This window comes from Lampetra fluviatilis, chromosome 3, assembly GCF_964198595.1.
Source record: "Lampetra fluviatilis chromosome 3, kcLamFluv1.1, whole genome shotgun sequence".
Taxonomy (NCBI): domain Eukaryota; kingdom Metazoa; phylum Chordata; class Hyperoartia; order Petromyzontiformes; family Petromyzontidae; genus Lampetra; species Lampetra fluviatilis.
Window position 1 is genome coordinate 24298210 of NC_136277.1, and position 21550 is coordinate 24319759.

At 44.9% G+C, this 21550-nt stretch overlaps 1 protein-coding gene across 1 annotated transcript; it reads left to right on the forward strand.

The window, feature by feature from the left end:
• Nucleotides 1–8715: 8715 nt before the first annotated feature.
• On the forward strand, nt 8716–21210 carry LOC144949376 (uncharacterized). Its single transcript, XM_078879381.1, has 5 exons — nt 8716–8872; nt 10682–10720; nt 13300–13401; nt 17934–18014; nt 19947–21210. The coding sequence occupies exons 1-5, from the start codon at nt 8809–8811 to the stop codon at nt 20042–20044; spliced, it is 384 nt and encodes a 127-aa protein (XP_078735507.1). The 5' UTR covers nt 8716–8808; the 3' UTR covers nt 20045–21210.
• The last annotated feature ends 340 nt before the right edge of the window (nt 21211–21550 follow it).

Consider the following 21550-nt stretch of genomic DNA (forward strand, 5'->3'; position numbering starts at 1 on the left):
TAATGCTTGCAGGCAGGAACTAACTGATGACAACCAACGCAAGGTCCCTTTTGTATTTATATATTGCGTTTGTCAGCTTGTTCGTTTTATTGCTGTGGAGGCATCACTATAAAATTATTAATTTCGCAATTAATATTGCCAGTTGGAATTTGACTGACGCTTATTTTATGAGTTTGTGGAGGGCTATATTTACATAGTTGGCTGGGTTACGAGAGTAAGTATGGCTGTTAATGGTAATTCGTGAGAACAGCGTGGATGGTTAAGTGCGTTGGCCATTTTGCAACAAGCTGGCACGACATCACCTTGGAAGCGGGATTGGCGGAAAATGTTCAAATGAAGCCACGTGTGCAAATCTCTGGGGGTCGGTGTGGAAGTGGTGACAATGCTGCTGCTTATACTGCATACATGCTTATTTTACTGATGATCGTGCACTGATGCTGCTGTCACAGCTACGTTGACACAAACCTATGCCACACTCTTAAAGTAGTACGCACTTTATAGCGGATGAAGTATGTCCATAGGATATAGATTATGTATAGGAACTGAGAAAAAAATAAACCAAAAGGGACATACGAAGTCCGTCACGTTAATAAAAAGCGTTCAACCTCTAAATCAAGGGACGGGGAGCCCCATACGGCCTGTGGACTGCACGCGACCTGCGACTTCATTTCATACGATACGCGGACACATGCGGGTTGTACCTCTACAGGCAGCCCACTAACAACGAGCGAACGTCTCCTAGAACCGCTGTGGCAATGTCCCAGAGGCGGTCAACGCTTTGGTCCTGTGTACAGTCACACGGTGTGATGTCAGTGTCTGCATTCTACCTCTGCAGCAGGCGTACCGTACCAAATCTCTACACGCAGGCTTGTATATAGGACGCAGATTGTGTATAGGACACACTGTTCAAAGGCTCATCATCGTTAGCCTTGGATATTAATTAACCATTGCCTAGCCAAATGCAGAGTCCGCGAGGCATTGTACAGTCTGTTCTCCAATAGCGCGGAAGTTGCGTTCCTGAAGAACACCGTGTTATGAAAAAAATCGTGTTATAATAACCATAACCCCTTAATCGGAATTAAGGGGTTATGGAGTAGGAGGTTTCTAAAACAAACAAAGAATCCTTGCCGTCGCACTTATGTGTGTTGCAGAAGCACAACTTTGCTTAATTGTTTTCTGCATGACCACGAATAGTGCACAACTTGGATTCTGTAAGTCCCATTGCGCAAATAATATCATGTGTTCTTTCGTTTCGTTTATACTGCTTTATCACATCGAATTTTTGTTCAAGGGTAATAGCTTTTCTTTTGTTTACTTCACTTCCACTTGTACAACTACCAGAACGCTTCGTAGCCTTGCCACTCATTGTAATTAAAATAAACAAAGTTGTATGCAAAGTGAGACAAATTATATAGGGTAAATCATGAAGGGTAAAACACGTGAGATGCGTTTGCAGGCTGAACAAAGACTGAGGTGCGTGGGTAGCATCTAGAAACATCCAGCAGCATCCCGCCTTGTGTGATGCTACGCCGAGGTAGCCGTACAACCGCTTATTCCTACTTGCACGACGTATTTCTGTTTAATCACATTATATCAAATTCGCACCCGCGTTATCAAAATGTGTTCCCCAATACATTCATTGCGTTATATCTCATTTGTGTTATGAAAACACGCGTTATGAACTGACTATACTCAGTGGAAATTGATATGGACTATATAAAGGTATGGACTGAATAAAGTAAATTTTGAGGTGTGATGAAAAATTACATTGTATTGGAAATACTGACTAATCCATTTATGTACGGTCAGTAGTAGTTATAGGGTTGTACTTTAGTTTTCGTCATTGCATTTCATTCATCACGTTTTTGAACCAGCTGTCCAGGTTTTGGCCAACACCTAGCGCACTTTTCACCCAGTCTCTACGAGTCATTATGTATCTCTATGTGTCTCTATGTATATCTATGTGTCTCTATATATCTGTAGTGAGTCCAACTGAGTCGCAGACGTTGTCTTGGGAGCAACACTAATTATTACATCAACTCAAACACAACACAACATAACGTAACCTACACTTGGGTGTTGAACGCCCATCTAACCACGCTACGGCAGATCTAGACACGGTTCCGCTATCCCCCTCCGCACCACAAGCTGGGTCCCGGACCACGTGGCTAGAGGCTTCTTCAACCCGACGTGGATCTTCTTCACCAACAACCCGAAGAGCCCCGAGCCCCTCACGGGCCCCGTTATATTGGCCTGGGCTGGGGCTGGCTCCGCCCCTCGCCCCGCCCACCTTCTAGATCTCTCGAGCTCTTTCCCGAAGGCTCCTGAGAGCTCCTCTATACCACGTGACCACCCAGCGGCCCCCGTCCACCGGTGGCCCCCCTCCAATATCATCCGGTCACGTGTCGGCAGGTCAACCAGCGTATCATGCCCCAACGTAACCCTGGCTGGCTGACACTCTCGTTCCCTCACCGGGATCCCGCACCGCACACTGTACGTGGTGCTTCCATGCTGACCAGCGCTCACCAAAGTCCCGCTAGGGCTGGTACTACACCCAGTAACTGGGCTACACATAATGGCAACACATTATCCGACGTTGCTTCGCAAGCCCGTCACCACACAGTGACATTCACAGTCACTGCATATCTATAAGAGTATGTTAGTTAATTTGTAACTCTTTGAGCCAGCTGGCCAGGTTTGGCCAAAACCTACCCAAACATTAAAACGAACAATAACATATTTAAGAATCACAATAGATAAACAACGTATATACTCTATTAATATATAGTAGGTTGTTTTACTTAAAATCGCATTGGTGGTCCTCAAACTCTCCGGGATACTGTCCCAGTGTCTAAACAGGATATTATTACGTCATTTAAAACACCATGAGCACCCATTGAATGTTTGTAATTTAAAAGCAGTACTTTCTTCAACGCCATCGACCTGAGTAAGAGTACAGAAGGTATATTTTCCCTTCAGATGATTTACAATTTCCATTTTTTTTTAAACCTTGTGTGAACACGAGGGATAAAGTTATTTTTCCTTCCATCTGCTGAGATTTAATTTAGTGAACTCATTAAGGTGCTTCGTCGAATGAGGTACCTGGCATTTGGGCTAAAACGGGGGTAAGTAGTAGTGTTGGAGATTGAGCAAGTGTTAGGCATATAGGATTATCAATAGGTGTAGGGCTAGTATTCAGGATAGTGTGAGGGTTGGGATGGTATTAGCGTTAAGGACAACGTTAATGGTTGGCGATAGAAAATTGTGTTAAGGTTAGGGATTACTTTATTATAATTAGTCATAGAATATACGGGATTGACCTCTAAAATCCTAACCCTGGCACCTAGGGATCCTACTAAAGAGCTTTATAGCTCACCAGATTTCTCCAGTATAAACACATTATGATTCTAACTGTCGTCTGTACATTGCACCTATGCACACCCATATCACAAAATCAATTGTTGCCTACACTTCGAGGCCACGTTGCTTAACGACAAGATGATTTGAACACGGATGACTTATATTTGTATTGTGTGATACGCCCTTAATGAAACCCGAGATGGAACTTTGCTCCACGTTGTTTATTTTATGAAACAGTCGTAAAAAAACATAACAGCGAGCCACAGTTAAAACCGATTTGTACGTGGCCCCGGCAATTGTGAAATTTTCCACCGCTGGCTCTGGGAGGATATAGTTTGAGTTTATAACTGTGTGATCCATGTGTATAAATATACACACACCCCAGTAAAATCAAAGCGATAGAGCCATCGCCTATTACAATATTCACGGTGGCGAGATGTTCACTACCTCAATGGTAATGTTTGTACACCTCGCGAGGCCCTTAACCAACGTTGAGTCGACGTCCCAGCGAAGCCCCCAAGACAGGTCCAGACACCACTTGCAGGGCTGTATTATCCAATAGGCCACAGTATACACTGTGCCGAGGGCCCACGAAAACTAAAGGGCCTGCGAATTTTTGTTCACCATGTATTGTTGTTGTTTGTATGATGAAAAAAAGTAACCAAGATATCTTCTTCAATACATATGTTTATATAGCAAGGATAGGCAAGCGCGCTCCCATCGCATTTGGGCACACACTAAATAATAACTAACGTATCAGCAGTCACGACATCTGTCAAGCGGCTGGACGAAGCATCGCGTGAAACAAGCGGAGTGACAGCGGTGGTCGTTGTAACATGGGGCAGTAGCGGTACCAGCTGGACAAGATGCTTAATCCGGCCCTGACCACTTGCACTGATGTTAACCGTGGCCTAGAATCAAAACGTAGACAGCTGGGTTTGGAGCGAAGTGCACGAACTGATATGCCAGCACCAAAGACAAAGATCCCCCGTGTAGCATTCAGAAACTTTTGTGGAAAGTGCTGTTAGCGAGCACCTATAAAGGACTTACACCGCACACGAGGTGGTGGGTGACCATCACTAAGCCCGGCGGCCTTTGTCTCCCTCGTGACGATGTTTCCACACCACCAGGTGCTGAGTCGACCTGGGGAGGGGGGGGGGTCTCAGGGCCAGTTGGTATTATTCGCCAATGTTATTGGTCGTGAGTGGAAATCGAACTCAGTACGGTAACTGATGTTGACAGCACCACACACACACGTACAGACGGAAACACACGCACAAGCAATGGGAATATAAGCTCACTTTCTTTTTCACTAATAACCACTCATTGTGAGCAATCATGTGGCTCAATGAACCCATTTCCTGGTGTGAGATGAGATATTGATCCGTTCTTTTGAACATCAAGTGGAGATGGACAAGGGTTTTAACAACAAATTGCGTGCAGAGTACACTGTGCACGACAACAACAGCCGTCAGTCACCACGGCGCTCGTAACAGGCTAGGTGCACTTTTAGGCCACATGAAGTGTGGAAGGCTCGCTTCTGGTAGGAGGTCACGGGAAAGACCCAGGTGTTGTGGGTTGACTTAACGAGATCACTTGCAATTGCACCGCCTGCGCTCCCCACTGTGCCAACTTACTGCGCTTTTATTGCCCGGTGATTCGCTCCTCTGCCCTCCGTTGTTGTTGGCAGTGCTACTGCCTCCAACTGCCCAGTAGCGTCCTTCACGAGCCTCCTCTACAGAGGCCGACCTTGACACCGCTGGTACCAGTCGACGGGAAGTTCACTCAGCTCCACGTCCTCCCATACCGCATCAGCTCCATCTCATCTGCAGCCCGCGCCTCGCCCGTTTAGCCCCCTCTACCCGTTCAAACAGAAGCTGCTTGGGCATGATTGTGGTGACTTGGCATGCGGGCAACATGACCCAGCCAACGCAGCCTCCCCCTGCCAGAGGAGCTCACTGATGGGAATGTGTCCCAGATCTTTCAAGAATCTGTGAGTTCTTCACGCAATTCAAACTGGCTGAAAGCAGGATGGCCCTATGCAGGCCAGCCTGAAAGTTTCAAGCTGGCGCAGATGTCTCTGTACTGCAGTGCATGTTTTGCAAACATAGTGAACAGATGGCATGATTGTGGCCGAGGAGACCCCGGGGCTTCGTGTGGAATGACATGCCAAGCGGCTTCTACACGACGCGACGTAATTATATTCAGCAAGCTCCAGGTTCAGCAGCAGAGTGTCCAACCTTCTCAGAATGTATCATGGGACCTCTCTTGCCACTATCAAAATAGAAGAATAGGCTTTACCCTTTATGGCAACTTGCTTTTAAGGGATTACATCTTGAATCATTGCCTCACTTGATGCAGCAAATCTGGCTGTGACGGCCCCACCTGATGACGGAGACTTGTGTTGCCTCCGAAACGTCGTGATTTTTATTTTTTATTTTATTTTACTTTCATTAATTTTTATGTTTTACCTACGTGACTTTACCGAAAAAACCTAAGAATAGGTGTTAAGATGTTAAAGACCAAATTGAAACCCTTTTGCAAGGAATCATATCTGCATTAACCACATACACTTATGGTGAACATGCAAACAAACAAAAACATATTCTTGGGAATAATAAAATATTAATTATTTTTTTTCCCACTTCTACGTGACTTTACCGAAAGAACCAAGAATATGAATCCCTGCAGTCACGAAAGCTTTAAATCAAAACAAAAACATGCTCTAGTAGTATATGAATTGTCTTTTCAACTGGCTCATTCTTCACAATCTGTACACACACAATGAATACTGTACACACATACGCACAATACATAAATACACATTTACGACGTGCGTTTACATGCACGTGGAGGAGCGGCGCCGCAACGGTTCGTTCACGCGTCGTGCTACGAACGTGGCAACCTGATCTCGATCCCCAGCCACAGCTGACATGAGTGGCGAGCGATTCTGTGGCTTCTCCACAAAACCCATATATAAACAAGCACTACACCAGCGTGGTGAAGTATGGTCAACACAACCCTCATGACCGGCACGGTGTGGGGAGATCGTCGTCATCCAGCAGTGGATTGAACCTGTCTGGATGACTCGAAACTGCTTAACTGGCTTTGCCCGCTTTCTGTGGAGATTGTGCTGCACGCCACAGGACAATGAGCTTCTGGGTTAACTCGTGGAGTCTGACCCTGCCCTGTGAGTTCACTTCATCAGTCAGGCCGTAAGAGTTTGTGGCCCAGAACGATTATTGTTGTTATTTTACCAGGTAAGGCCCACTGAGCTATATAGCTCTTTTTCAGAAGTGACCTGGCCACAAATGATAGCTCAACGAAGTGGCTTATCGTGTGCAAATGTATAGCAGCCATCTATTATAAATAAATGTTGAGTCTAAATGTGAAGGGGAAAACCGGAGGACCCGGAGAAACATCCACGATACCACGGGGAGGGAGACATGCAGATTCCAAATATACAGGCGTCTCAGGGTCGGGATCGAACCCACGTTCTCCTGCATACCAGGCGAGGGAGTTAACATCTGATATGATTCAGGGAAGCCCAAAAGTCAGGACACAGGGTTATTTAATCTATCTGAACACTGGCATTAAAACATTTTATTGGTTATTTTTTCAGTTAATATTTAATCCATTATAATTATTAATACGATATCTATTATTTATTCTTCCTTTTCAGGTGGCATTTACAAAACTCGACCAAGAACCCTGAATGAATTGAGACAAAACATCACTGATGAATACGTGTCTTCGTGTCTATGTTTTGTCTCTCTCTCAAATGTAGCAATCTTTGGAAGAACGTAATCAACCAAGTGGGGTGATGACTGTTTTGTTGGCCGACTCTCTGTGTTGTATTGCACTATATTTCCAAGTTAACTATGTTTGTTTTCTTATTCATTTGTACCGGATGATGGTTGCTTGTGTTGCAATCTAAACGTCGTATTCTATTATTATTTAATTAAATTTCTTCCTTGTAAAAGGTTTAAGTTTGGTGTTTTAACATTTTAACACCTGTTTTGTTGCCAGAAAAAATGGGAAAACCTATTATCATATTTTGGTACGGGCAAAGGAGATCCCATGATGTAAAATAACATTGTTTTAAATCGGGTGTTACTGATGTTCGTGCTGTTTCTAACGAAATGATAGCTAGAAAAATTGTATACTGCTGATGATGATGCTGCTGCTGATTACTGGATGCTGATGTATAAGCAGTCGTTGGGAAGACACTGAGCTTTATTGTGAGCGACAGAGCGGAATAATTAGAGGCATCTTCTTTAACGCCTCTTCATCACCTGGCATGGAAGCAACACGCTCCTGTGAACAGCGTCACTGGACCGAAAATGTGTGAGTGCGGGTGTGTCTCTACGTGTATGTATGTATGTGTATGTATTACGTGCGTACATACATACACATACGTATATGTGTATGTATGTACCTCCTAACGCGGTTATCTGGCTTGACCACCCGAGTGTGAAATTGTAGTTGTTGCTCTGCATCTAAATTCGCCATACGAAAGAACATTATATTTATTTTAACAAATCACAAAGTGTTATTAAATGTATTTTAACAGATGTTCAAAATTACTTCCATTAACATGAATACATTTATGAAGTGTTTTTTTAAATGAATCTGATAAAAAAAAAATTTGGCCTAAACTTATTCAGAGTTCTTGATTGAGTTTGTAAACGACGGATTTCAGGTGCCCCCATAGGTAAAGAAAAGTAGATATTAATAACGAGAATAGATGGAATATGAACTCAAGGAAATAAATATGAAGAAAATGTTTAATGCCAGTGTTAAATTAAATGAAATAACCGAATGTGTCCTGACTTTTGGCGGTTAGCACGCTGCACAAGCGCGCTGCGCTACAAACCTGGCGACCCGAGTTTGATTCCCGCTCATGGCCAATACGAGTTACGACTATCTGAACCGCTTCTGGACCTTCATATGTGCTACTTGGCAACATCACTTGCCCCAACAGTCTCCTACAGGGTATGGGGGATCTTAGTCTTTGTATGCATGCATGTGTATAGGTATGTCAGGAGCGCACTGTGCTCCGAACCCGGCTACCCGAGTTGCGATTCCCGCTCACGACCAATAACAGTGGCGAATATCAGAACAGGTCCTGGGCACCCCCAAGGTCAACTCAACCTCAAATGAGTACCAGGTACAATGTGTAAACATTGCCAATAGGAGGACAAATGCGGCCGGGCGTGCGTGGTGCTGGCCTCCCATCCACCCCCTCGTGTGCCACAGTGGTGGCCTTCAAAGGTGATACTCGCTAACAGCACTTGCCCCGACCGTTCATCCTCTAAGGGGGGGGGGGTTCTTTGTCTTTGCACGCGTCATAGATTCTCACTTGCATATAAAAGGCTCCCCCGTCTCATCCTCCTCCTCCCCGAGATAGGGACCCGGTGCTGAGAGACGTGAGGACCCACGGACACCATGGTGGCTTTGCGCTCTCCACTGCTCCTCGCCGTGCTGGCCCTGCTCTGCTCCTCCTGCGCGGGTGAGCGTCTCCCACCCCCCCCCCCCCACCACTGTCCACGGCCTTCATTAAAATACATTGCCAACGAGTAATTTACGATTAAACCAGTGGGCAACGTTTACCCAATTGCGTGTGCGCGTGTGTGTGTTGGCACAGTGGATGAGCACAGGTGGGGCATCTGTTAGTCATCTCAACCCATAATGCATGGGCAGCCGCCATGCATATAACGGTGGCGAGATGTTTACTACCTCGTCTGGTATCCAGGAGGTCGCGGGTTCGATCACGACCCCAATGCCTGTATATTTGGAGTCTGCAGGTCTCCCTCCCTGTGGTCGTGTGGATTTTTCTCCGAGTCCTCCAATTTTTACCTCCTCATTTAGAAACATGTGTTTAGAGCATTTGGCTGCTATAAATTTCCACATAAGCCACTTTGGTTGAGCTATCATTTGTGGCCAGGTCGCTTCTGAAAAGAGCTATTAAGCTCAGTGAGCCTTACCTAGTAAAATAAAATCACACATGTAAGTTGTAATAACAGGCGCACCTCCACTGAGCACGGTTAGCTACACACGGTGCGCATGAAGTGCAAGTTCAACATACGGGGCTATGTTTCCATTTAAAGCTTTCGTGACTGCAGGGATTCATCTTCTTGGTTCTTTCGGTAAAGTCACGTAGAAGGGAAGTAATAAAATACTACTTGACGGACTTGTTCTCCACCTGAGGACGGCTGCTTGCGTTGTGGCCGAAACGTCGTGAGAATTATTTTATTATGTTTTATTATTATTATTTTATTACTTCCCTTCTACGTGACTTTACCGAAAGAACCAAGAAGATACGGGGCTATGTTTTGGGTAGCACAATCAATTGTTGTATTGTACTGCTGCGTCCCGACGTCTGTGCTCCCCGCCTTCACCAACCCTTACTGACCAGCGTGATGAAGTTATGGTCAAATGTCCACCCGCACCGCGTGGGGATGACCCTCATACAGCAGTAGATTGGCAAAAGCTGCACAGTAAGTGCACGTTCAGATCTTCATCGTGGCGCACTAGCGTCCCCAACTGTTTAGGGCACGTAACAACCAATGTGTTGCTCAAAATAATTACAGTACTGTACTATTAATGCGTACAAGATTAATTCCACTCTTATGTCGAAGCCGATCCAGAGTTTGCTTATCTTGAGTCAATGCTGCTGAAATAACTCCCTCCCAGAAGTCCGTGAGGCCGATGGGTTGTGTGGGAAATATTTGTTTTGTTTATATGGAGGGTGGGATAGATGAAGGAGACATTGCTTGCTTATTTTGTTATATATTGTTGATGTATATTTTAAATGTTTGTCATTACGTTGATAACTCGAGAAGCAAGAGCAATATAAGCATGAACAATGCACAAACGATTGTGAAGTAAAACATTTCCAAAAATGCACCGTTTTTTTTTAAGGGAACGTGACCTGACCTGGGTAGCGGGCGAAATCCCTTGAGCGGAAAATGAAACAAACAACTGGGCGACAACCGCCTCACTGCCATCTGCAAGTGTAAAAGCAATCAATATTGAGCGAATACTACTACCAGTGTGTATGGGCTGCGGAACTTGACAAAAGAAGGAAGCGATGGCAAAGATGTGGCTGTGAATCAATAACATTCATAGTCCGGGAATAAAAACCATCAGTGATTCTCAAAGTTCGTTTTCAAGAGGCACCTCCATTAGAAACGGTAGTGCTGCTGTTGTTGATGATTATGCAGCTAATGATTATGATGATGATGCAGCGGCAATTGCTGCTGCCGCTGATGCTGATTATGGAGCTGCAACTGATAGCGATAATTGCTTTTTTTTGCAGAAGCGAGTTCATCTAACGGACAGTCTCGTCAGAGGCGGGGTAAGTCACAAGTCGCTCCTGCACATCTATAAAAACGCACACCGCATATTCACAAGCATAGCATCGTTCTCTGGATAGACTGGCCCGCGTCATGGGAATACGGAATGTCCGTCACTTGCTAAGAATCGCTAACGAGGTTGAGCAGCGATTAGTCGATTAAGAAACGATTCTCAAGCTGAAGACACGCGCTTTATATGTGTAGGGGATCTGCGAGCCATCCTCACGCACTCGGACCACGCAAACATGAAATATCCGCACTCAGCAGAGCACACATCAATCACACGCATAGGGAATGCACGAGACGGGAGTCACGGCTTAAAGGGCACTGACGTCACACGGACCTGGCGTTAAAGTTCAAGTTCATTTATTAGGTATCGCCCAGTGAGCCATTCGGCTCTTGAATCGGGTGCAACCGCAACAAACAAAAAAAACAAAAACATGAACAAAAAACATCTTAAAGTGACTATGTGCAAACAAAAAATCCAAGAAAAGACAGTAAAATATTGCAGAAAAATCACCGTACACAAAAATGTGCAAAAATCCCAGTGGGATGCAAATCAAACAACAACAACCACAAGACAACTTAGATTAAGTCCATCAGTCTAACTCTGTACTACAACAAACATGGCCAAACCAAAAAACTTATCGAAAATCACCAAAATAAAGCCATAAAAGCATTGAAACAGTGGTCATAGGAACTGTGACCGAATTTTCACAATAAACGGCGTGCGAGACGGAGAAGTGGAATGGGAACGAGGGCGAAGATGGAGGGTTTAAAAGGGGCTGTTAATACTCTTAGGTTTTTTCGGTAAAGTCACGTAGGTAAAAAAAATAATAGAAATAATAATATAAATAAAATAATAAATCACGACGTTTCGGAGGCAACACAAGTCTCCGTCATCAGGTGGGACCGTCGCAGCTAAATTTACCGTATCAAGGGGCTGTTAATCGCGTGTTCGGGGTTGGTTCTAGGAACGAGTGTGGCTGTGGTTTAAAGAATAAAGAGGCGCTGAACCAGTCTCCGACTCCTCTTCATATGTGTGTAAAGAAAACAAATAGATCCATACGTGTTGTATGTAATGGGTTCACGTTACCTCTGCAGCCACTAGAGGCGCTACCATTCACTGCAATAAAAAAAGACTCGATTATTGAATTGAATCGGGACGGTTCAAAGAATCGCCTCGACGGGTCGATCGTTGCTCCGTCACTGTAGATTAAACAGGTACAATGGGAGCAAATATAGGTGCATGGGGAGGATAATAATAATAATTAAAGTTATAACGCGCGCAAATTTGCGGCCGTAACTGCCGCAACTCAGAGGCGCGGAGCCAAGCTCAGAGTCGCTCGAAAGCACGTGGCTGTAGAGGTGAGTTCTTAAGTCTCTCTTGAAGGAGGCGATTGAGGTGATGCTGCAAATGTGCAGAGGGATGGCGTTCCAGACTGTTGGGGCTGCCACCGAGAAGCGGCGCATATACGTGACCATCCTGGATCTTTTTCTTTTTGGTTCTTTCGGTAAAGTCACGTAGAAGGGAAATAATAAAATAATAAAAATAAAACATAATAAAATACAATTCTCACTGTGAGAAAATAATAAAAATAAACATAATAAAATACAATTCTCACTGTGAGAATTAAAATACAATTCTCACTGTGAGAATTGTATTTAATTATGTATTATTTTTATTATTTTATTATTTCCCTTCTACGTGACTTTACCGAAAGAACCAAGAAGATGAATCCCTGCAGTCACGAAAGCTTTAAATCGAAAAATACAAATCCTGGATCTTGGTATCAAGAGGAGGTCGTGAGTCGCGCTGCGCAGGCATCTGCCGTGTGCTGAGCTGCAAGTTGTCAATATAGAAGAAAGGTACGGGGGGCAGGCACATGTGTAGGCATTGCGGCAGAGGCAGGCGATCTTGTACATGACCCTGCTGGCGATGGGTAGCCAGTTGAGGGCACGGAGACAGGCGAGTGAGTCGAGACGGGGATGAGTGTGGCCAATGACGACGCGTGCCAGGTTGTTTTGTAGTCTTTGAAGTTTCTTTAGGCTGCCAGCGGAGGTCCGGACTAGGACGGAGTTGCAATAGTCAAGGCGAGACCCAACTGTGCAACATGTGTGACCCATCATTTGGACATTTATAGTACCACAATAATCGAAGTAATCTCAATGCATGTTTTTTAAACATCTGTCAGAGGAAGGAACGAAGGATGCAATGAATTTGACACGTGTATCTTATTTATTTCTAAAAATAGAAATGAATAATGAAAATTATAGAAATAATCATAGAAATAAAATAATAAATCACGACGTTTCGGAGGCCACACAAGTCTCCGTCATCAGGTGGGACCGTCACAGCTAAATTTACTGCTGTGACGTTCTCACCTGATGACGGAGACTTGTGTGGCCTTCGAAACGTCGTGATTTATTATTTTATTTCTATTATTTTAATTATGTATTTTTATTATTTATTTTTATTTTTACCTACGTGACTTTACCGAAAAAAACCTAAGAGTATGAATCCTTGCAGTCACGAAAGCTTCAAATCTAGAATTAACGTGTAATCTTCTGTTTCCCCCAGCGTTTTTCTCGAAGAAATCTATGCAGTTTGAAGACCGCAGCAATCATTTAGGAGATGTTAGCGGCCAACTAGGGCTCAGCGAGCCTTCAGAATCATCTACAGGTAAGATGTCACGTTCGAACATTCTTGTCGCGGCCAACGCGGTTGCGACCACCACACCTCGTGCTTGCCTTGGGTGGTTCAGAATGGCTGCGTTAGAGGCGCAGATTCAGCAAAGCTGAGCATCAAGCCTCAGGTCTGAGTGTCTATCTCAGCATTGTCGTCAGTAATTATCTATTCACTGCTGGATGAAGTCCTCCGTAAGCCATTGCCATTTATCATGATATTGCAATACAACAAAGATCCCCCATATAGCCATTAACAGACTGTTGTGGAAAATTATGTTTGCGAGCACCTATGCAGGCCAGCACAGCACACACAGGGGTGGGTGGCCAGCACCACGCCCGGCCGCCTTTGCCTTCCCAGTGACGATGTTTACACACCGCACCGGATAATTATATGAGACCGAGTCGACCTGGCACATGCATACACAATTATTGTAGCGGCCTCTCGGGCACGTACCCTCCTTTCGTTGCGATTCTGTTATTAATCTCGACCATCGGGCCATCGTTCCTTCTAGTGACGTAGTCCTGCGCAAAGTCCACGTACTTTTATTCAACAGCTGATGTGACTTCTCTCTCTCTCTCTTGCGTTCGAATGTCTCCCCCATCCGTGTGTTCCTCCGCCTGTATCCCGGCTGTAATTCCAATCGTGCCACCTCTCCATGCTTCCTTGCGCAATGTTCACCCTTTTGTTCAAATTTTCATTGTCAATGTCCGTGTTTGCGATCCATGAGTCAGAACATTGCATTATTATTATTATCTCATGCACACATTAATTAATGTATTACTAATTTGTAACACGCATTCATTTATCTTGTAAAATATGGTTCTTCGGGGGGCACGGGACGGGTAAATGAAAGAGACATTCTGACGAAAGGCCGATGTGAGAGAGAGAGATCCCAGTGGAGGGATTCCAGACGACTTGAGCCGCGACGAAGCAAGAGATGAGTTTGACAGGCGGGAGGAGGGCCACTGGAGGCAGACCGCACAGCAAGTCACACCAATGCATTGCGACGCGCTCGCTACGCTGCTTAACCTGATCTGGTGTCGGTTTTTTTGTTTTGACAATGAAAAGAACAAAAAAATAACAACATTAAATTTTATGACTTGTTTTTCAGCCCTGTCGTTTTAGCCCTTCGGCTAGAGCACCCCCCCCCACACATACAGGCTCCTCTTTTCTCTGACCGCCTTTTGACGAAGATGCGAGGCGTTGTTTTGACCACCGCAGACCCCCGCCTCACCATCCACCCCACCACTTCCCCGCCTCAAACCTCCCCCAATCCTACCACGGAGTCACAGTAATGGTTTTACTGGTAGGAACGAAGTGGACCAGACCACCAATAGATGATATCGTCCGTCCGTCCGTCCGCGTTTGTCCGTCCGTCCGCCCGTCCGCGTTTGTCCGTCCGTCCGTCCGCGTTTGTCCGTCCGTCCGTCCGCGTTTGTCCGTCCGTCCGTCCGTGTATCAACATCGCCCCCTACTGCAAACACTTGGCATGACCCTGTCCGACAAGATGGCCGCCCGCTCCCCCTGCGATGTGAATTAAAAAAGATGGCCGTCGCTTCCGGCGCATCACGGCAAAACTTTAAACTTCGCTTCAAAATTACTTTACTGAAACGCAGCACGTTTATTTAAAAAAATTACTTTACTGAAACGCAGCACGTTTTTTTTAACACAGAGACAAGAAACATGTATTAACACAGAGACGAGATACATTTAATCGCCTTATTTGTGCACGAAAAGCACGGCGCGAGGCCTAGTGCGGCAGGCTTCGCGAGGCCTAGTGCGGCAGGCTTATTAACACAGAGATGAAACGCAGCGCGTTTATTTAAAAAAAAATACTTTACTGAAACGCAGCACGTTTTTATAACACAGAGACAAGAAACATTTATTAACACAGAGACGAGATACATTTAATCGCCTTATTTGTGCACGAAAAGCACGGCGCGAGGCCTAGTGCGGCAGGCTTCGCGAGGCCTAGTGCGGCAGGCTCATTAACACAGAGATGAAACGCAGCACGTTTATTGTTGTTGTTGTGCATATTGGCAGTGGTACCTGACTCGGCTGAATCTGCAGCCCGGCAGCGGCAGAGCAGAGGCAGCGAGAGGCCTCGTCGCTGCTGCTATTCACTCGCTTATAGTTCTACCGTGTTCACTACATCTCTGTCGTGTTCACTACATCTGCTGTGTTCACTACATCTCTGCCGTGTTCACTATCATCTCTACATCTCTGTCGTGTTCACTATCATCTCTACATCTCTGTCGTGTTCACTACATCTCTGTCGTGTTCACTATCATCTCTACATCTCTGTCGTGTTCACTATATCTCTGTCGTGTTCACTATCATCTCTACATCTCTGTCGTGTTCACTGCATCTCTGCCGTGTTCACCACATCTCTGTCGTGTTCACCACATCTCTGCCGTGTTCACTACATCTCTGCCGTGTTCACTACATCTGCTGTGTTCACTACATCTCTGCCGTGTTCACTATCATCTCTACATCTCTGTCGTGTTCACTATATCTCTGTCGTGTTCACTATCATCTCTACATCTCTGTCGTGTTCACTACATCTCTGCCGTGTTCACCACATCTCTGCCGTGTTCACCACATCTCTGCCGTGTTCACCACATCTCTGCCGTGTTCACCACATCTCGGCCGTGTTCACCACATCTCGGCCGTGTTCACCACATCTCTGCCGTGTTCACCACATCTCTGTCGTGTTCACTACATCGTATTCACACGCAAGTATTTCTACTTGTGCTGCAATCTTTGATTATTTAGCTGCTGGCTGCATGTTTGGTGGCGATGCTACCGTTATAGCAGCACCAACTGCGGTTGGTTCTGGGTCCATGGAAACGACGCTTTTCACTGCGAGTTTGTAAAGGGTTCCAGCAGCAAATGCGGTCTCTGTTTCAGCAAGCATCTTTTCAACGTGGGCGTCCAGACAACCATTGGGGTCTTCAAAGTCGTGGTTGTTTTCGGTATCCATGTCGTGCGCGCAAATAAAAACTCGAAGTGCCAAACAAACACTGCTCAATGTAGTACTGTTATATGAATATGCCAAACGCCCGTTTATTCAACTCTATGTAGACGACATAAAATGCACCAAGGTGCCGTTTATTCCCTCTATTTTATTTCACCTTTATACTAGTAAATGCATTCGAGTTTCTCCATCTAAGGTCAATTAATCTCAGATGTGATCGTTTGGAAATGAAAGACTACGAGTCTTTAAATCTCACAGCGTTTCTTGTCAAAACAAACACTTTTAATTAACGTTACACTAGAATACAGTAATTTTTTCTTTAACTCCTCTATACCCGGTCGATATCCCTGTACCGGTACTAAGTATTATTCCTACCAGCCCACCCCGCAGGGTCCTGTTATTTAAGAGCCATTTTTTGTCAGTCCACGGCTGTGGATAAAGCCCTGCTCAGTCCGCTCCCCACTCGGTAAAAGACGCCGCTATTGATTTGTTGAAACGTGTCCACTGTCACTCTGCGCACAAGCCGAGAATTAGAGGTGGCACTGGGGAGATCGATGCAGAACGACAAATCGGCGGGGAAATTGTCCTTGAAGAAGTCGTGATCTTACCTGGAGAGCGGCCAGAACCTGAACGGAGTGGTCGATTGCTTTCTGATTGCTCGCTCGAAACACCTCCTTACAGATGACTGAGTTCCACTATTTTTTACGCCATCATATCAATATGGATGTACTTCCACTGAAAGATGTTTGGTTTCGTTTGCCAATTATTGGGCTTTTAACCGGAGAACCAAGAGTATGAATGAGCATGAGCGCAACGGCGCCGCTGAAGCTTATTAACGGACATGATCTATCTACTGCTCGATTCCATCTCTCTCGGTCTTGTGACGCGGAAATTAATCTAGCCACTGCACACCAGCTGATTTCATCGCTCCATCTCTTCAGCGGACACTCTCTTGCCACGTGTTCCCTCCTTTGCCCAAATAGTATTATAATGCTAATCCCATTTATCCTACAAGAAAAGACTCGTTGAGTCCCAATACTTTTTTAAAAAACAGAGTCCTGCATTGGGATGTTTGGCAAATTGCATTAATAACTGGCTTCACGTGGGAGCAAACTGGGGAAAACAATCTGCCACACAAACAAGCGGATGACACGCAAAGCTTCGCACACTTATAGTCAACAATCCATAGCTGTACCGACATCTCCTGTTTAGGCTACAGATTTGACACATTGCGTCTCAGTCACGACTGTCACTGCTAGGATGCCTTTAAAGTTATAGAAGTGACTAAGCACACTGCATTAATAAACACCGTGTCGCCCGAATGAAAACGTTCCCCTCCAGTGCTTGATTAGTATCGGCTAAGATGTTCGGGTGACGTCGAATGGTGTTCGCGGGACGTTTCAATACTGGTAGAGCTCATGTGGATGCTGGGCATATGATATGAAGTCGCGGGCCGGATTAGGTCCATGGCCCATAAGTTCTCCACCCCTTGTCATCTCATCTCCTCGACTAAAAGTCTCCGTGTCCAAACTTTCTGCGCTTCACACAGTTTGCCTCCTGGAGAAATGTTTGACGAACCTGGAGTTGTGCATTGGACTGAAGAACCAAGGTCTGCAACAACAGCATCAGCGTGAGTTTGTTTGATAATATTGTACATTTGCGGGTTTAATTTTGACCAAAGTTCATAAGAAGGCTATATGTTCATCGCTATTCAACTGCTCATCATCAACAGCAGAAATACCACGGTCAATCGACCGTGCCACGTCACGGTCGATTAAAGGTGTGGCGCGACTTTGTGAGAAGGAAGCACTTGGTTGTCAAATGACTGCCTCCCGTCATGGTAATGTGAAATTTCCACCACTGAACTGGCTGTTGGCCGTCACGAAGATGAGCGCCACCCCAATGCTCGTTTGAGTAGAGCAACGCTTTGACTCACAGAGCCAGATTAAGTTCCAAAACTTAACAAAGAAGACGACAAAATTGGGCTCAATATAAATGTGCAATACATAGTGGTGTAGAAGTGCGTTAAACTAAATAAACTAAGTATTGGAGAAGGCACAGCTCGAAAACACAAGCATGGGTATAACTAGGGCAGTTGTGGAATGCGGGATTGAATCAAAACGATGAAAGGAAGAGGTACGTGAGAGCAGGTTGGCGTTCTTTTGAGAAGCCGACATTGGTACTGTAATTAAAACAATATAATCATCATGTATTATGTGCGCATATAGTTGTCCATCTAATTTGGACTCATATAATAGAGAGTGAGCTTGCCTACAGACATCTGGCAATTTATAAGCATTGGTTCAAGCAAGTGTTGTTGGATCTGTGGCCACGTCTGTGAAGATATCTGTGGGTTAGATACGGTACTTTGTGTGGAATTGGATGGGGCGAGCCGGTTTGTTGGGTGTGTTGGGTGTGGACGGTGTGGACACTCCCCCAGGGAAGGGGTCGGCATCCAAAACATGAACAAGAGACATTTTTGTCGAATTCCGTACAAAACTCAATATTTCAAGAGCCTCAATTCACGTGAACACATACGTAGCCGCATGCAGCTCCGGAGCCGAAGATTGCTTGATCCCTGCCCCAGGGAATGAGGCAATGGGGGATTTAATAAAGAAATGCTTAGTTAAAGGAGATATCTCCACCTATGGAAGTGGGCTGAGCCAGCGATAAGAAGGATCTTGGGGGAGGGGTGAGCTGGTGTTTTGGGTGCGGCTGGGTAACTTTCTGCTATATTTTAAGCAGTTTTCAAAATAACTCTTACAATATTTTAAATTTAAAAAAAACACCAAATAGATGCCGATCCTGTTGTTGTGGCTGCTCCAATCAACTCTTGAGTCTCACCATCTGATGATGAGACACTGAATTTCAAAATAGGCATACAACCTTTGCTTGTGTTGAACCAACGCTACTGGAATTATACACTACCAGAAGTCCGCGCGTGGCCGATGGGATGGGTAAAACATACTTTAATTTTTACGTGGAGGAACAGATATGTGAAGGAGGCATTTCGTCTGCGTTTTTTACATTTTTAACACAAAAGTAATACTGTATACCAATACGGTATGCCTAAATGTGCCACATGCTAAACCGGGTCCAGACTACATCATCCATGGCTGTGTTTTGGGCAGATTTATAAACCACGTCGTCATAACAACTAATCAATGTTTAGAACGTGGAAATGACATGTCGGTGTGGAGGAGTGAATCATCTCAACGACCTATATCTAAATTTAGATTTAAAGCTTTCGTGACTGCAGGGATTCATATTCTTGGTTCTTTCGGTAAAATCACGTAGAAGGGAAATAATAAGATAATATAAATATATTATCCCTTCTACGTGCCTTTACCGAAAGAACCAAGAATATGACCTATATCTATTCATGTCTCGGGTGAGCCTATCCCTCAGGGGACCATAGATTTACGAGCAACTCAAACGCTGCATTAGCGAGTCCACATCTGTCCCGCGGGCTACAATTTGAAGAATTCCGAAACACGTTGCCTACGTGTCTATGTACAGAGGTGGTCATTAACGCTCTTCGTTTGTCTCCTCGGGCCCCCAGGTGTACCACGTGACGGGTCCCGATGCCTCGCACGATATCAAGAATGCAGTGTCTCGTGTTCCAAGAACCCTGGAGAAGTGGGGGGAGGGGGGCAATGAGGAGCCGCCCCCCCCTCCTCCTCCTCCCACATACACACCTAGATTCAATCCTGGCAAAAAGCAAAGTTTACCCATGTGTCAAAATGAACAGTGTACCAAGTATGGAATAAATGCAATTGTACCTTCGTGTCAAAATTAAACGTGCATCAATGTGTCAAAAAGCAAAGTGTACCCATGTGTTTAAATGGCACCGATGTACTTATTGTGGAAAAAAACAAGTGTCCCCTTTACGTGAAAATTAAACGTGTGGCTGTGTGTCAAAGTTAAACTCTATTTCAAAAGGCAACGTGCATCTATGTGACCAGATTCAATGTGTACCAATTTGTTAAAATTAAATGTTTACTCACGTGTCAAAAGGCAGAGTCACCTGTATTCTGTGACGTCGACGTGTCGATGTGAAGTATGTACACGCGTGTCATAAATAAAATGTACCATATTTAAATAGCGCACCTATGAGATAAACAGCAAAAGTGTACCCATGTGTCCAAATGCAAGTGCACATTGGGCATCCATCAGTTTCATTAAAAAAAAAAGTGTTCTCATCTGTCTTTAGGCAAAGTGTGACCGACGTGCCCAAAGTCAGTGTACAATTTGTCAAAATTCAATGTTCTTCCGTTTTGAGAACAATGAAAAGTGATCTCAAATATGACGCAATGCATCTTACACCCAAGTGTCAATAGTGAAAGTGCAATCATGAATTTACTGCCCACAGAAGTTCTTTGCCTCAGTAAATTCGCGGATTATAGGCATAAACACTTTCTATGTTCCAAATACAGCTACATTTACATGTGGGTCTTTGTTAATTTTTTGCTTGATTACATTTAAATGTCTGCAATTTACCTAAGCGTGTCTCTGCAGCTCCGCTTGTCTTTTTGCATATTGCGTTTGTCCATCTACAGCATTAAAAATTGGGCTTGGGCAGGACACGCCGTGGCGATGATGGTCGGTGGTTGGGAATAACCGCGGAGTGGCAGCCAATGGAGGGATCGCCCCGAAGAACATCTCCACCAAGATGGAGCAATGAAATCAGCTCGTCCACCTGAGCTAGACCAGTGGTTCTTAATCTTGACTGAAGCCTTGCACTCCTTAGGTTCTCAATCGTAAAATATATATATTTCTCAAACCAATAAATACATGGGTTTGATTAAACAAAGTAGTTGCACTTACTTAATTTGTGTTTCGATTATTTACCTTCTAATAAAAATCTGGCATGTCTCGCACCGCCAGAAAGGGCACATCACACCCCACAGAGGATGCGTGCATCCCAGATGTAGAACCACTGAGTTAGACGGACTGGGTTACATCATAGGATCGGAAGGGGTGGCCGACGGCTGTCGGATCCTTCATGCAGCAGTGGATAGACCACGGCTGATGATAATGATGATGAATCGAGCATTATTGACACTCATGAACTAGCTTTGATTGACGCGTCTCTTAACAAAACACGCCATCAGCGCAGGTGAATTGGCAGGGTGGCTGCTCCGGTACCTGATACTGCACCGCTGT